Raw genomic sequence first — 14,082 nt, forward strand, 5'->3', positions numbered from 1 at the left:
GCAATAAATGGATCAGCTACCACTTGAGAAATTTTGAAAATAGTGAAATAGAGCTTTTTGTTTTGTCAAAACTCTCTTATTGTCTCTTTTGTCAAAAGTTGGCTTTTTGTGGGGAGAAGTAGTGATTATGGGAAAAAGGGGGAGTTTTTGAAATCTTTGATCAATCTCTTTTGGAATGACTCTCTTTATGCTTCAACTTGTGTGTTTGACTTAGAGATAGAGATTTGAGTTTGATTTGCAAAAACAAACCAAGTGGTGGCAAAGGATGATCCATATATGCCAAAATTGAATAAAACTCAAATTTGTTTTATTTGAAGTGATTTTGAACTTGTTCTAGTTGCTTTATGTTGTGTTGGCATAAATCACCAAAAAGGGGGAGATTGAAAGGGAAATGTGCCCTTGGGCCATTTCTAAGTATTTTGGTGATTGAGTGCCAACACAAAGTGCCTAAATGTGAATCTATGCCCATGGATGGACAAGTTGCAAATCACAAGTAAAGGTATGTTTCTAAGACTTAGTACATTGGTTTTGTGTACTAATATATTTGTCTAAGTGTTAGAAACAGAGAGAAGAAGAAAAGGAGAATGTTGGCTGTGTACAGCCAACAGGCTGTTTCGGTCTGGGGCACCGGATTGTCCGGTGGTGCACCGGACAGTGTCCGGTGCGCCAGGCTGCCTCGACCCGAAGACGCCGCTCTCGGGAATTTTGCCGACGGCGTACGGCTAAAATTCACCGGACTGTCCGGTGTGCACCGGACTGTCCGGTGTGCACCGGACTGTCCGGTGAGCCAACGGTCGGCCGAGCCAACGGTCGGCCGCGGAATCTGCGCGCGACACGTGGTCTGGTCAACGGTCGGAAGGAGGCACCGGACTGTCCGGTGTGCACCGGACTGTCCGGTGCGCCAGATCTGCAACGGTTGGCAACGGTCGGCTGTGACTATTATGGAAAGAAATCGGGCACCGGACAGTGTCCGGTGTGCACCGGACTGTCCGGTGCGCCCGACGACAGAAGGCAAGGATGGCCTTCCAGATTTGCTCTCAACGGCTCCTAGCTGCCTTGGGGCTATAAAAGGGACCCCTAGGCGCATGGAGGGAAGACCCAAGCATTCCTTGAGCACTCTTGATCACTCACACATCAATCTTGCGCACTTGTTCGACATTCTAGTGATTTGAGCTCCATTCTAGTGTGCTAGTCTCTTGAGCTCAAGTCTGGGTCTTGTGTGTGCGTATTCGTTGTGATCTTTGTGTTGTGTGTGAGTTGCTAATCCCTCCCTTGCTCCGTGATTCTCTGTGAACATCTTTTGTAAGGGCGAGAGGCTCCAAAGTGTGGAGATTCCTCGCAAACGGGATTGAGAAAAGAAAAGAAGAACACCGTGGTATTCAAGTTGATCATTGGATCACTTGAGAGGAGTTGAGTGCAACTCTCGTCCGTTGGGACGCCACAACGTGGAGTAGGCAAGTTTTGTACTTGGCCGAACCACGGGATAACCACCGTGTCATCTCTGTGATTGATTTCTTGTGGTTATTGTGTTTTGACTCCTCTCTAGCCACTTGGCCATAATTGTGCTAACTCTTAACAAGTTTTTTGTGGCTTAAGTTTTGAAGTTTTACAGGATCACCTATTCACCCCCCCCCCTCTAGGTGCTCTCAGCGTCCAGCCCCTCGGACGACTTGACCTTCCCGTCTGCTTCAGAACACCCTCCAACTTCCGAAGGGAGACCCTGACGTTCGAGGTGGTCGGGTTCCGAGGAACCTACCACGCGGTACTGGGAAGGCCATGCTACACGAAGTTCATGGCCGTCCCCAACTACTCCTACCTCAAGCTCAAGATGCCAGGCCCCAACGGGGTCATCATCGTCGGCCCCACGTACAAACATGCGTTCGAATGCGACGTGGAGTGCGTGGAGTACGCCGAGGCCCTCACCGAATCCGAGGCCCTCATCGCCGACCTGGAAAGCCTCTCTAAGGAGGTGCCAGACGTGAAGCGTCATGCCGGCAACTTTGAGCCAGTGGAGACGGTTAAGGCCGTCCCCCTCGACCCCAGCGGCGACGCCTCCAAGCAGATCTGGATCGGTTCCGGGCTCAACCCCAAATAGGAAGCAGTGCTCGTCGACTTTCTCCGCGCAAACGCCGACGTCTTCGCGTGGAGTCCCTCGGACATGCCTGGCATACCGAGGGATGTCGCCGAGCACTCGCTGGATATTCGGGCCGGAGCCCGACCCGTCAAGCAGCCTCTGCGCTGATTCGACGAGGAGAAGCGCAGAGCGATAGGCGAGGAGATCCACAAGCTAATGGCAGCAGGGTTCATCAAAGAGGTACTCCATCCCGAATCTGTCAACCCTCCGTCAAGATCGACGACACGCCCGAGCCTGAGGCGCCCTCGGCCCAGTCCGAGGTACCCTCGGACCAGCCCGAGGTACCCTCGGCTCAGCCCGAGGCGCCCTCGGTTCAGCCCGAGGTACCCTCGGCCCCCGAGGGTGAGGCACTGCGCGTCGAGGAGGAGCGAAGCGGGGCCACGCCTGATCGAGACTGGCAGACCCCGTACCTGCGATATCTCTACCAAGGAGAGCTACCCCTTGACCGAGCCGAGGCTCGGCGGGTGGCGCGGCGTGCCAAGTCATTCGTCTTGCTGGGCGAAGAGAAGGAGCTCTACCACCGCAGCCCCTCAGGCATCCTCCAGCGATGCATCTCCATCACCGAAGGTCAGGAACTCCTGCGGGAGATACCTCGGGGGCTTGCGGCCATCACGCAGCACCTCGAGCCCTTGTCGGGAATGCTTTCCGACAAGGCTTCTACTGGCCAACAGCGGTGGCCGACGCCACTAAAATTGTTCGCACCTGCGAAGGGTGTCAATTCTATGCGAAGCAGACCCACCTGCCCGCTCAGGCTCTGCAGACGATACCCATCACCTGGCCCTTTGTTGTGTGGGGTCTGGACCTCGTCGGCCCCTTGCAGAAGGCACCCGGGGGCTACACGCACCTGCTGGTCGCCATCGACAAATTCTCCAAGTGGATCGAGGTCCGACCTCTGAACAGCATCAGGTCCGAGCAGGCGGTGGCGTTCTTCACCAACATCATCCATCGCTTCAGGGTCCCAAACTCCATCATCACCGACAACGGCACCCAGTTCACCGGCAGAAAGTTCTTGGACTTCTGCGAGGATCACCACATCCGGGTGGACTGGGCCGCCGTGGCTCATCCCATGTCAAATGGGCAAGTAGAGCGTGCCAACGGCATGATTCTACAAGGGCTCAAGCCTCGGATCTACAACGACCTCAACAAGTTCGGCAAGCGATGGATGAAGGAACTCCCCTCGGTGGTCTGGAGCCTGAGGACAACGCCGAGCCGAGCCATGGGTTTCACGCCGTTCTTCCTAGTCTACGGGGCCGAGGCCGTCTTGCCCACAGACCTGGAATACGGCTCCCCGAGGACAAGGGCCTACAGCGATCAAAGCAACCAAGCTAGCCGAGAAGACTCGCTGGACCAGCTGGAAGAGGCTCGGGACAAGGCCTTACTACACTCGGCGCGGTATCAACAGTCCCTGCGACGCTACCACGCCCGAGGGGTCCGGTCCCGAGACCTCCAGGTGGGCGACCTGGTGCTTCGGCTGCGACAAGACGCCCGAGGGAGGCACAAGCTCACGCCCCCCTGGGAGGGACCGTTCGTCATCGCCAAGGTTCTGAAGCCCGGAACGTACAAGCTGGCCAACAGTCAAGGCGAGGTCTACGACAACGCTTGGAACATCCAACAGCTACGTCGCTTCTACCCTTAAGATGTTTTCAAGTTGTTCATATACCTCGCACCCACGCAAAGTTTAGTCATCAAGGAAGGGTCGGCCTCGCCTCGGCAAAGCCCGACCCTCCCTCGGGGGCTAAAAGGGGGGGAACCCCTCTGCGTTGAAATTTTCCTCGAAAAAAGATCTCTTCTGCCAGAATGTCTTTCGTGCTTTTTGACTACTTCGAAAAGTGGATCCTGAAAACGACGGAGTACACGTAAGCAGCCAAGGCTGACCGAGCCGAGGGATTCCTACGCCTCCGGGATACGGATACCTCACTCATCACCTTCTGCGATAAGTAACTCACATTCGGATAAGTGATTCCGCGGACCGAACAAGTCTTCACGTTCGGAAGGTCTTCAGCCGAAGCGATCCTTCGAGCCTTCTCGACTGGGTCGGTGACAGAGCCTCATGGACGGGTAAAAGTACGCGTAAGCGGCAAGGCCGACCGAGCCGAGGGACTCCTACGCCTCCGGGATACGGATACCTCACTCATCACCTTCCGCGAAAAGCAACTCTCGCTCGCACAAACATCCCTGTTACCGACAAAAAAGTCCAGATACTCGAAACAAGAGGAAAAGAGACGCAGCTTTACAACACAGCGAGGGTGTGTGTTCTGGCCTCAGCGACCGCAGGAGACACATGCTACAAGACAATCTGATCCTGCAGGCTCGGGTCTTGATGATGGAAGGGGGCAGCAGCACCCTCGGCATCAACGACACCTTCGGTGAGGTCCGACCTAGCCTCGGACGGCGACGCGGTCCGAAGATCTCCACTCCGAAGGACGACGTCATCGCCACGCCCGGGTCATCGCTGCCAGGGATCTCCTCCGGGAACCCGGCCCAAGCAGGCGGCTCGACCGGTCGCCCCGGGGCCTCGGCCAGCCGTCCTCAGAGGACGCCAGCCCGACCCGAGGCTTCAGCGGGTCAACTCCAGCGTCATCCCGCCAACGGACGACCCGGCTAGGCTCCGGCCAACCAGGTTTCATTTTTGAGCCAACTCTGCCCCTGTTCATGCTGATATCGCTACCCCTGGCCTCGGCTCATCCAAGAGCGGCCAAGGGGTCCCTTTAACTAAGCTAGAGGAGCCTCAGACAACAAGGCCGATCGAGCCGAGGGACTCCTACGCCTCCGGGATACGGATACCTCACTCGTCACCTTGACACGGGGCGACTCACGCTTGGTGAAGCGGTTCAGACAACCAACAGGCGAGTCTTAGTGCTCAAAAATGAGGAAAAACACGGCTCCGTGCCAAAATTACATACACGTTCAGGCCTCGACAGCCACAATGAACAAAAACACTGGCATTCAAAGTGCCATTACAAACGGAACTCCAGTTCCCCCACCGCAGGTACGAACAACCCCACTCGATGGGGGAGGGCCTGCGGAGCAACAGAAGACCGACGAACGGCGCGCCGTCGCCCGCTCCAGCAGCAGCGACGACGACGACTTCTGCTCCGGGGGGCCGAACAGCGGCAGCACTGACCTCAGGGCGGATGCTGCTGCCAAGAGGCCCCCGCCCATGCCCAAACTCGTGAGGCAAGGACGGGCAGAAGGCCGTAGAGTTGGAGGTCGGTCCGTGGGCGGCCCTGGCTATCTCGTCGGCGGAAGAACCTCTTCCAGCTGCCGTGGCAGACACCGGCGCCGCGAGCGGCTCCGAAGCCACTCGCGTCCGAGAGCCAGGCACGGTGCAGCTGCCAGCGCCACGGACGACGTCCGCCCCTCCCTCCGATCACTAAGTGAAGGAGCGGGCCACCGCCCACGCTGGGGCCGACCCCAACTCGGCACACTCCCCTCCCCAGCCCTGGTAATGAAAATCCTTGAGGCTGAGGGAGGGGCAGAGGCCGCAGCCCGGCTCGCTTTCCCCCGCCATCAAGCTGGAGGTCACCATCTTGGGTGACCGCCGGCGGAGGGGTGCAGCCGGGCTGCATGATGAAAATCCTTGAAGCCGAACGATGGCTGAAAGGTACCAACTCCCGCGGAGTTGCATTCCCCCGATGACAAGGCGGAAAGACGGCGGGTATCCCCCATCCGGGGGCTTGGAAGGTGGAAAGACACGATGCATAAGGGAGCACGAAGACATGGTCGCCTTCCAAGGGGGTCACCCTCCTTTTATAGGCGACTAGCCCTACTTGTGTCCCCAGCCGTCACGGGCTGAGTCTTCTCCAACACGCTCCAAGGCCCTCCCCTGTGGCACGGGGGCTGGGTCCCACATGTCATGCAAGCCGGCTCAGAGCAGAAGAAGCCAAACCGCCGTGCGCGGTGCGCACAACTGCCCAGCGGTTACAAGTGACCCTCCACTTTTGCCCAGACCAGCGGGCGAAAGGGGCGGGCAGCCATGCAGGCGGCATGCAACCGCGCCAAGTGGACGCCCTTCTCCGACTCCCAACACGCCCAGCCTGGAGGCCCAGGCCCACGCGTCATGCGACCGGCGCGCCGAATGTTTCATGCATGCAACTGCACCGCCACTTGCGCCACCACCGCGCCTCCTCGATTGCGGAACCAATACCGCGACTCGAGGCGACCCAGCGCACGACCCAGCAGCGCCAGCCTGGCGCGGCGGTCAGTGCAGCCAAAAATGGGCCGGCAATAATGACGGTGGCAGGCGGGCAGGAGCAGCAGTCACGTCGTCAGCCAGGCTCACATCCCATCCGGGGGCAGCGAGAGAACCCCCTCTCACGGCGTGAAGACAACGCGCCCGTGATCCGTTCCTCGAACGGCTCGCGCACGTGCAACGGCCGCCCCGCCAACCACTCGCCCCGTCGCATTAACTCCGCGGCGGGACAGGCGGCGCCTCTGGCGGGACAGGCGGCGCCTCTGGCAGGAGAAGCGGGCGACGCTTCGCCTTCGCCATAATGACCGCGTCAGTAAAGGTACGCCGCGTCGTTCGATTTCGTATCCTTTTCCTTTTTTCCTCTTTCTCTCTCTTGCAACAGGGACCGGGAAAGGGGGATACCCCGAAAAGGATCCTTCCCCGTGAAGGAACCAGGCTCCGAGCCTCCCTACTGATCAGAGGTTCGAAGGCTGGCCCCCCGGAAGGGTTCGACAGCCGCCTCAGATCGCGTGGGCCCTACACCCACTACTGGTCAGAGGTTCGAAGGCCGGCCCCCCGAAGGGTTCCACGGCCGCCTCAGGCTACTCGGGCTCCGCGCCCATTACTGATCAGGGGTTCGAAGGCTGGCCCCCGAAGGGTTCACAGCCGCCTCAGACGCCGAGCGAGGGATGACCATGGGTACGTTCGATACATAACCAAGGCTTGGGCTGCGCTCCCGAGGTACCCTAGGACATTTCCGAGACCAGCGGGAGCGATCTTGTAACGGAATCCCATCAGAGGGAGGCATCGAGCCCTCGGACCCCGTCGCCAGGGGACCGGGTCCGGCAGATCACCCGCAGGTACTTTTGGGCGTGCCTCTGGGCCCCTAGCCGACCCCTAATGAACGAGGCATGGACGTCCACTCGGATTACCCGCTTGCAGCTCACCGGAGACACCATGTTCGGCGCCCATCGAGGGCAACATGGCGCTTTCCCCCCCTCCTCCTTGCGGAAAGGCGACGCAGGGGCGTATGTAAAAAAGCCGAGTCTGTCCCTGATCGCCCTCTCGCCCTGTGCAGAGGCTCGGGGGCTGCTCTCGCAAACCCGGCTCCGGCCGAACCGTTGACAGCGTCAACATACCAGCCCGAGAACTTGGGACCCGACCGTACACCCGGGCTACGGCCAGTTCGCATGAGGGAACAACCAGGCCAGCCGAAGCATTACACAAGGCATTAAGACCTCGAAGGAGTGAAACCACTCCTCCGAGGCCTCGGGGGCTACACCCGGCGGGTGCGCTCGCGCGCACCCACCGGAACAAAATGCAACCGAGAAAGGCTGGTCCCCTTGCAAAAAAGTGCGACGAAAGCCTCCAAGCGAGTGCTAACAATCCCTTCGAGGCTCGGGGGCTACTGTCGCGGACCATAATTAGGGGTACCCTCAAGACTCCTAATTCTCAGCTGGTAACCCCCATCAGCATAAAGCTGCTAAGGCCTGATGGGTGCGATTAAGTCAGGGATCAGTCCATTCGAGCGACTCGATCACGCCTCGCCCGAGCCTAGCCTCGGACAAGGGCAACCGACCCCGGAGGATTTCCGTCTCGCCCGAGGCCCCCTCCAACGGCGAACATATTTCTGGCTCGCCCGAGGCCCTGCCTTCGCTAAGAAGCAACCCTGACTAAATCGCCGCACCGATCGACCAAATCGCAGGAGCATTTAATGCAAAGGTGGCCTGACACCTTTATCCTGACGCGCGCCCCCCGACAGAGCCGAAGTGACCGCCGTCACTTCGCCGCTCCACTGATCGGTCTGACAGAAGGACAGCGCCGCCTGCGCCACTCCGACTGCGGTGCCACTTGACAGAGTGAGGCTGACAGGCAGTCAGGCCCTGCCGAAGGCACCATAGGAAGCTCCGCTCCGCCCGACCCAGGGCTCGGACTCGGGCTAAGTCCCGGAAGACGGCGAACTCCGCTCCGCCCGACCCAGGGCTCGGACTCGGGCTAAGTCCCGGAAGACGGCAAACTCCGCTCCGCCCGACCTAGGGCTCGGACTCGAGCTAAGTCCCGGAAGACAGCGAACTCCGCTCCGCTCGACCCAGGGCTCGGACTCGGGCTAAGTCCCGGAAGACGGCGAACTCCGCTCCGCCCGACCTAGGGCTCGGACTCGGGCTAAGTCCCGGAAGACGACGAACTCCGCTTCGCCCGACCCCAGGGCTCGGACTCCGCCCTGGCCTCAGCCGACGACCTCCGCCTCGCCCGACCCAGGGGCTCGGACTCGGCCTCGGCCACGGAAGACAGACTCGACCTCGGCTTCGGAGGAGCCTCCACATCGCCCAAACCTAGGGCGCAGGCCGGCCACGTCAACAGGAGGCGCCATCATCACCCTACCCCGAGCTGACTCGGGCCACAGGAAACAAGACCGACGTCCCATCTGGCTAGCTCCGCTAGATAGGCAATGATGGCGCCCCGCGTACTCTGTGACGACGGCGGCTCTCAGCCCCCAGACGGAAGCAAGAGGACGTCAGCAAGGACCTAACCGCTCCGACAGCTGTCCCTCCGCCATGCTCCATCGCTCCTCCGACGGCCACGACATCACACCAGCTGGGTGCCAAAATCTCTCCGGCTGCCACGACGACATGTACTTATGGCGCTAGCTCTCCTCCGCTAGACACGTAGCACTCTGCTACACCCCCCATTGTACACCTGGATCCTCTCCTTACGCCTATAAAAGGAAGGACCAGGGCCCTCTTAGAGAGGGTTGGCCGCGCGGGGACGAGGACGAGACAGGCGCTCGCTTGGAGCCGCTCGCTTCCCTCTCCCGCGTGGACGCTTGTAACCCCCTACTGCAAGCGCACCCGACCTGGGCGCGGGACAAACACGAAGGCCGCGGGATTCCCACCTCTCTCACGCCGGTCTCCGGCCGCCTCGCTCTCCGCCCTTCGCGCTCGCCCTCGCGCTCGACCCATCTGGGCTGGGGCACGCGGCGACACTCACTCGTCGGCCCAGGGACCCCCCGGTCTCGAAACGCCGACAACGTTGTTGTTCCTTTTTAGCATTGCAATTATGCCGAAGCAAATGGCCAGTCCCACAACTAGATTTAGCACTGAAGGTCTGCTTACAGTATTTGCAAAGGGCACCATACCTTACCCTCTTACCATTGACGAGATTAGTCAGCTCCTCAAAGTCATTCCAGACTTTGGATCTCTTCCTGGAGGCATTGGCACCCATGCTACCACTAGTACCAGTACCAACACTGCTTCCATCAGCAGCAGCAGGGAGTATTAAGGATTTAGGGTTAGGTAGGAATGTAGGATTAGGAAAACCAGAGCAGGGAGCACCGGAGTCGCGCAACCGAGGAGTGGATCGAGCACGGGAAGCCAAGGATCCAACACAGAGCGGATCTGGGGAGTGGGGACTTATCGGCGCCTTACCGGATTTCAGATCTGGGAACTGGGATCATCGCCACGGCGCAACGCAACGCCACCAAGTAACCAACACAGTGACTCACTGGAGGTCTGAGAAGCGAGCGAAGGAAGAACCACAGAAGGCCGGAAGGGGAAGAAGACGGGTGAGCCGGTGACATACCGGTGACTCGGTGAGGCGGTGGCCCACGTCGACGACTTACCACCGGTGAGCAGGGCGGTGGCCGCGTGGAGAGGAGTGGAGCACGCCACCGACACCGCTGAGGTCCACTGCCGTCGTGCGAAGCGAAAGCGAGCGAAGGAAGAAGGGGATTAGGGTTAGGGGAACGGCGCTGCGGAGTGACTGCGGAAGTGTGGAGTGCGGACTGGGCTGGGGTCGGGGGAGCGGTCGAACGGATTCTGTGGATTGGCCACGACGTTTTTTGTTAACGGGCCAACGCCGTGCCGACCGTTTAAACGGGCCGGGCCGGGCCGTGCCAAGCACGTCGTGCCGAGGGGGCGGCCCATACACGGCCCGGCCGTCGGGCCGGCCCAGCCCGGGCACGGTGGATAGCGGGTCGGGTCGGGTTGGTACCGGGTCAAAATCGTGTCGGGTTTCGGGCCAAATGGGCGGTCCGTACCGTTTGGACATCTATAAGTGCAAGCCCGGAAAACACAGCGATTTGGCAGGGTAAAAAGCTCCAACAGCCACAGCCGTGATCATATTCATATCCTATCTGTCTACGCTCCAGGCTTTGAGGTGGGTATTCGACCGCCGGCCAACTGCGCTTAGCTCACTCGTACATCGCCACATCGGTGAAGTGGTGTCGTGGTGACCATGGCGCCTGGCCTCCTCACCGCCGCCGTGCTAGCCGCGGTGGCGGCGTCGCTCGCGGCCCACGTCACGCTCAACTGCCCCGTGCAGCCGGTGCCGTCGCATCGCCCGCCGCCCACTCCGCCGCCCAACAACCTACTCCAGGTTAACGAACCGTCCCGCGAAAGCCTTTGATCGTTCTTGCCATTACGTTTCCGTTCGCGCGCGTACGTACGTGAGTGACGCTGGGGGCGTGCGGAAACAAATTAAATTGTTACGCGCGTGCCGCCGTGCAGAGGCTGGAGAAGCTCGGAGGACGTGTACGTGGACGCGGCGGCGGGCGGGGCGCTGGACACGGCCACGAGGGACGGCTGGCTGCAGCGGATGATGCACCCCAACAACGGCTCCTGGGAGCGGTGGCGCTTCGTCGGCGGCACGGGCCTGCTCGGGGTCGCGCCGTCCGCCGACGGCACCATGCTCGTCTGCGACGCCGACAAGGTATACACCGATCGGACAGGCTACTTGTTGGTTCGGTTGTGTAGTAGTTAGTACATATAGGAGCAGTCTACGTGTACGGATCACGGATCACCAACCGCTAAAAGAATAACAAATCGATTGACCAGGGTCTTTTGAGGGTCGGTGACGAGGGAGTGACCCTTCTTGCTTCGGAGGTCGAGAGCTCCCCGATCAGGTTCGCAATCCAAATCGCACCACAGCTGCTTCTCTCCCTATCTCATCATGCTAGTGATCGACCGTTCTGATCACTCTCTCGCGCACCGCCCGCCGGCCGTTCCGCCGCCAGGTTCGCGGACGCGGCGATCGAGGCCTCCGACGGCACGGTCTACTTCAGCGACGCCAGCACCAGGTACGTGCTCGACGACTCCCAGGGGAAGGTGATCAACTTCGTCACGTCGGTGACTGAGTTCAACGGGGACATCTTCCTCGGCAGCCTCGCGACCAACTTCGTCGCCAAACTATCTTTGGCGCGGGTGGCACAGGAGCAGGGTGCAGTATCTTCGTAGACGTTTGGGTTCTTCATGTCAGTTTAGGCCTGTTTGTTTATCCTTTATATTATATAATCCAGTTTAAATAAGTTAATAGGCAAACAAACAAAACAGGTTATTAAATGTATTATATAATTTAGATACCTATATTATGATAATCCATAAAATAACTCACTCAATTATGCTATTATATATTAATCAATAAAATCTGAACTGAAAACCATAAAATAAAAAAATGAAAAAGATAAACTTTGTTAAGGGATAAATTAAACTAACTCAAAAGAGTGGAGGATTGGGGGAGAATCCACAAAATAACACTGGTTTGAGACGACATTCAGAAAATAGCATCCGTTTTTAAGTAATTCGTAGAACAGCACCTGTTTCACTAAATTAATTTAGAAAGCAGCACTTCATCTATATTTTGCATTCTTTCATTGCTTATACCACATACAAGTGGACCAAAGTACACCTATTCATTTCATAACCCTCTTTTTATCTCTTCTGTCCATAAGAAAAACATAAATAGATAAAATATATTAGCTCCATTTTTATAGTGTTAAACATACAAACAGACACACATTGTTTATGAAGGAAGAAGTCTAGATTTAACTATTGAACATGAACTTCAAACCTAGGTATCTTCGTTATCGAACTGTTGAAATTAGACATACTTGGTTCACTGAAAGGTCTTCGATTGTATATCCTCCGTTCTTTTTTATTTGAAGTGGTTGTTTTTTTTTTCAAAAAACTTCAATCACCCGTCATGTTCAAAAAAATTGTATGTTCTTTAAAAACTACTCTCTCCACCCCAAAATATATCTTTGAAGTTCAATGGTTAAATCTAGACTTCTTCCTTTATAGAACATCTATGTTTATTTTTATGTTCAACATTATGCTTACCAATATAAAAATAGAGCTCACATACTTGCATGCATTTATGTTGTTCCTATTGAAAGAATAGATAATAAAACAAGGCTATGAAATGATAGGGGCAATATGGTCCATTTGCTTGTGAGGTGAGAAATAAAAGAATGAAAAATATAGATTAGTGCTGTTTTCTGAATTCATTTGATGAAACTGGTGTTGTTCTTTGAATTGTTTAAAAACAAGTGCTATTTCCTGAACACTGTCTCAAACTAGTGTTGTTTCATGGATTCCCCCGGAGGATTGGAGGGATAAAATGAATGGAAAAATATTTTTAGAGGTTATAAACAAGGAAAGTAATTTGGACATTTTTCAAAAAAAAAAGAAAGATTTAGACTGGGAGCATATACTAGCTCACATAGGATCCGCCATTTGGAGGAGTTCATCGACTCATAGTTACGTGCAAAGTAGTACAATACAAATACATTAAAATATTATATTTTATTTTAGGCAAAAGATTTAGAAAGGTATGGGTTTAAAACAAGTCCGGTCTTTTTGTATAGCTTGGCTTTATGTAGTATTGATTTTGGTGGGTTTTTATGGTCTATATAACAGTCTACAAATAAAGCTTTTACGACCTATCGATGGTCTAATGATAGAGGAGGAATAATCTAGGAGTTCGGATATAACCGAAAATTTGGATCGGTTAGTTTGGATTTTATATATTTCAGGTATCTAGGACGTCGACCCGAGTTTTTTGGATACCTGAAATTTCGGATACCCAAGATATTGGGTTCGGGTATAGTCAAACTACCCGATAGTTTCTAATGCCTGACTGTTTCCTCTGCACGACTGCACATCAGCACTTGGACCTGGGCTGGGCTCCTGTAGTCTTGCTCCTGCTACACTGGACAGTCGGCTAAGGTTGTCTTCAGCAACGTCCCCTAAATTCCATTCTCTAAAAAAATAATCTACGTCCTCTACAGAACACTCTAAAAAATTATATTCTCTATATCTTCTCCATCTCCAGCAACGTCCCGTAAATTCCGTCCTCTATATCTAGAGTGTTAACAGAATCCATTAACTACAATATTTATTCTCTCTTTTTCATATAATTTAGTCCTCTAATTTTCATCTTGTACAGCTTGTCTACCATATACTACACTAGAAACGTGTTTTATTTCTAACGAAAATATGCACGAAGTCAAAATCCCCAATTCTCCGGTTCGTCTTCCTAGAGCACCTCGTCAAACGCACGAGAGGGGCTGCACGTGGGTGCCTCTGCTGGCTCCCTGTGCGCCACCGGCGTTGGAGCTCGGCCCCAACGCGCTCTCGTGGTCCTCGCCAGCAGCTGCCCGTGTTGTCGCCCTCCTCCCCGGTGAGCTGCCACGCCCTGGTCCTTGGCAGGTGCGCGGTCGTCTTCCTCGCCGGCGGCCGCATGCGCTCTCCTCCTTCTCTCCAGCGAGCTGCTGCGCCTAGGTCCTTTGCGGGTGCGCGCTCGTCCTCCTCGCCGGCGGCCACGCGCGCTCTGCTCCTCCCCGGCGAGCTACCGCGCTCGCGTCTTCGACGACTGCGTGTCGTCCTCGCCGGCGGCCGGGCGAGCTCGTCCTCCTCCCCGGCAATCCGACGCACGTGCTGCTCCTCGTCCCTGGCGCGCGTGCGCTCCTCCTCGTCCCACCCCACCTCTTCTTCTACCTCCA

At 56.4% G+C, this 14,082-nt stretch overlaps 1 protein-coding gene across 1 annotated transcript; it reads left to right on the forward strand.

Annotated features, from left to right (window-relative positions):
* Window positions 1-10,538: 10,538 nt before the first annotated feature.
* On the forward strand, window positions 10,539-11,618 carry LOC103649381 (uncharacterized). Its single transcript, XM_008673664.2, is given in 4 exon segments — window positions 10,539-10,711; window positions 10,820-11,012; window positions 11,138-11,205; window positions 11,317-11,618. Coding segments are annotated over 4 exon segments (654 nt in total). The 3' UTR covers window positions 11,537-11,618.
* Window positions 11,619-14,082: the final 2,464 nt, after the last annotated feature.

The sequence above is a fragment of the Zea mays genome, chromosome 2 (genome assembly GCF_902167145.1).
Source record: "Zea mays cultivar B73 chromosome 2, Zm-B73-REFERENCE-NAM-5.0, whole genome shotgun sequence".
Classification (NCBI taxonomy): domain Eukaryota; kingdom Viridiplantae; phylum Streptophyta; class Magnoliopsida; order Poales; family Poaceae; genus Zea; species Zea mays.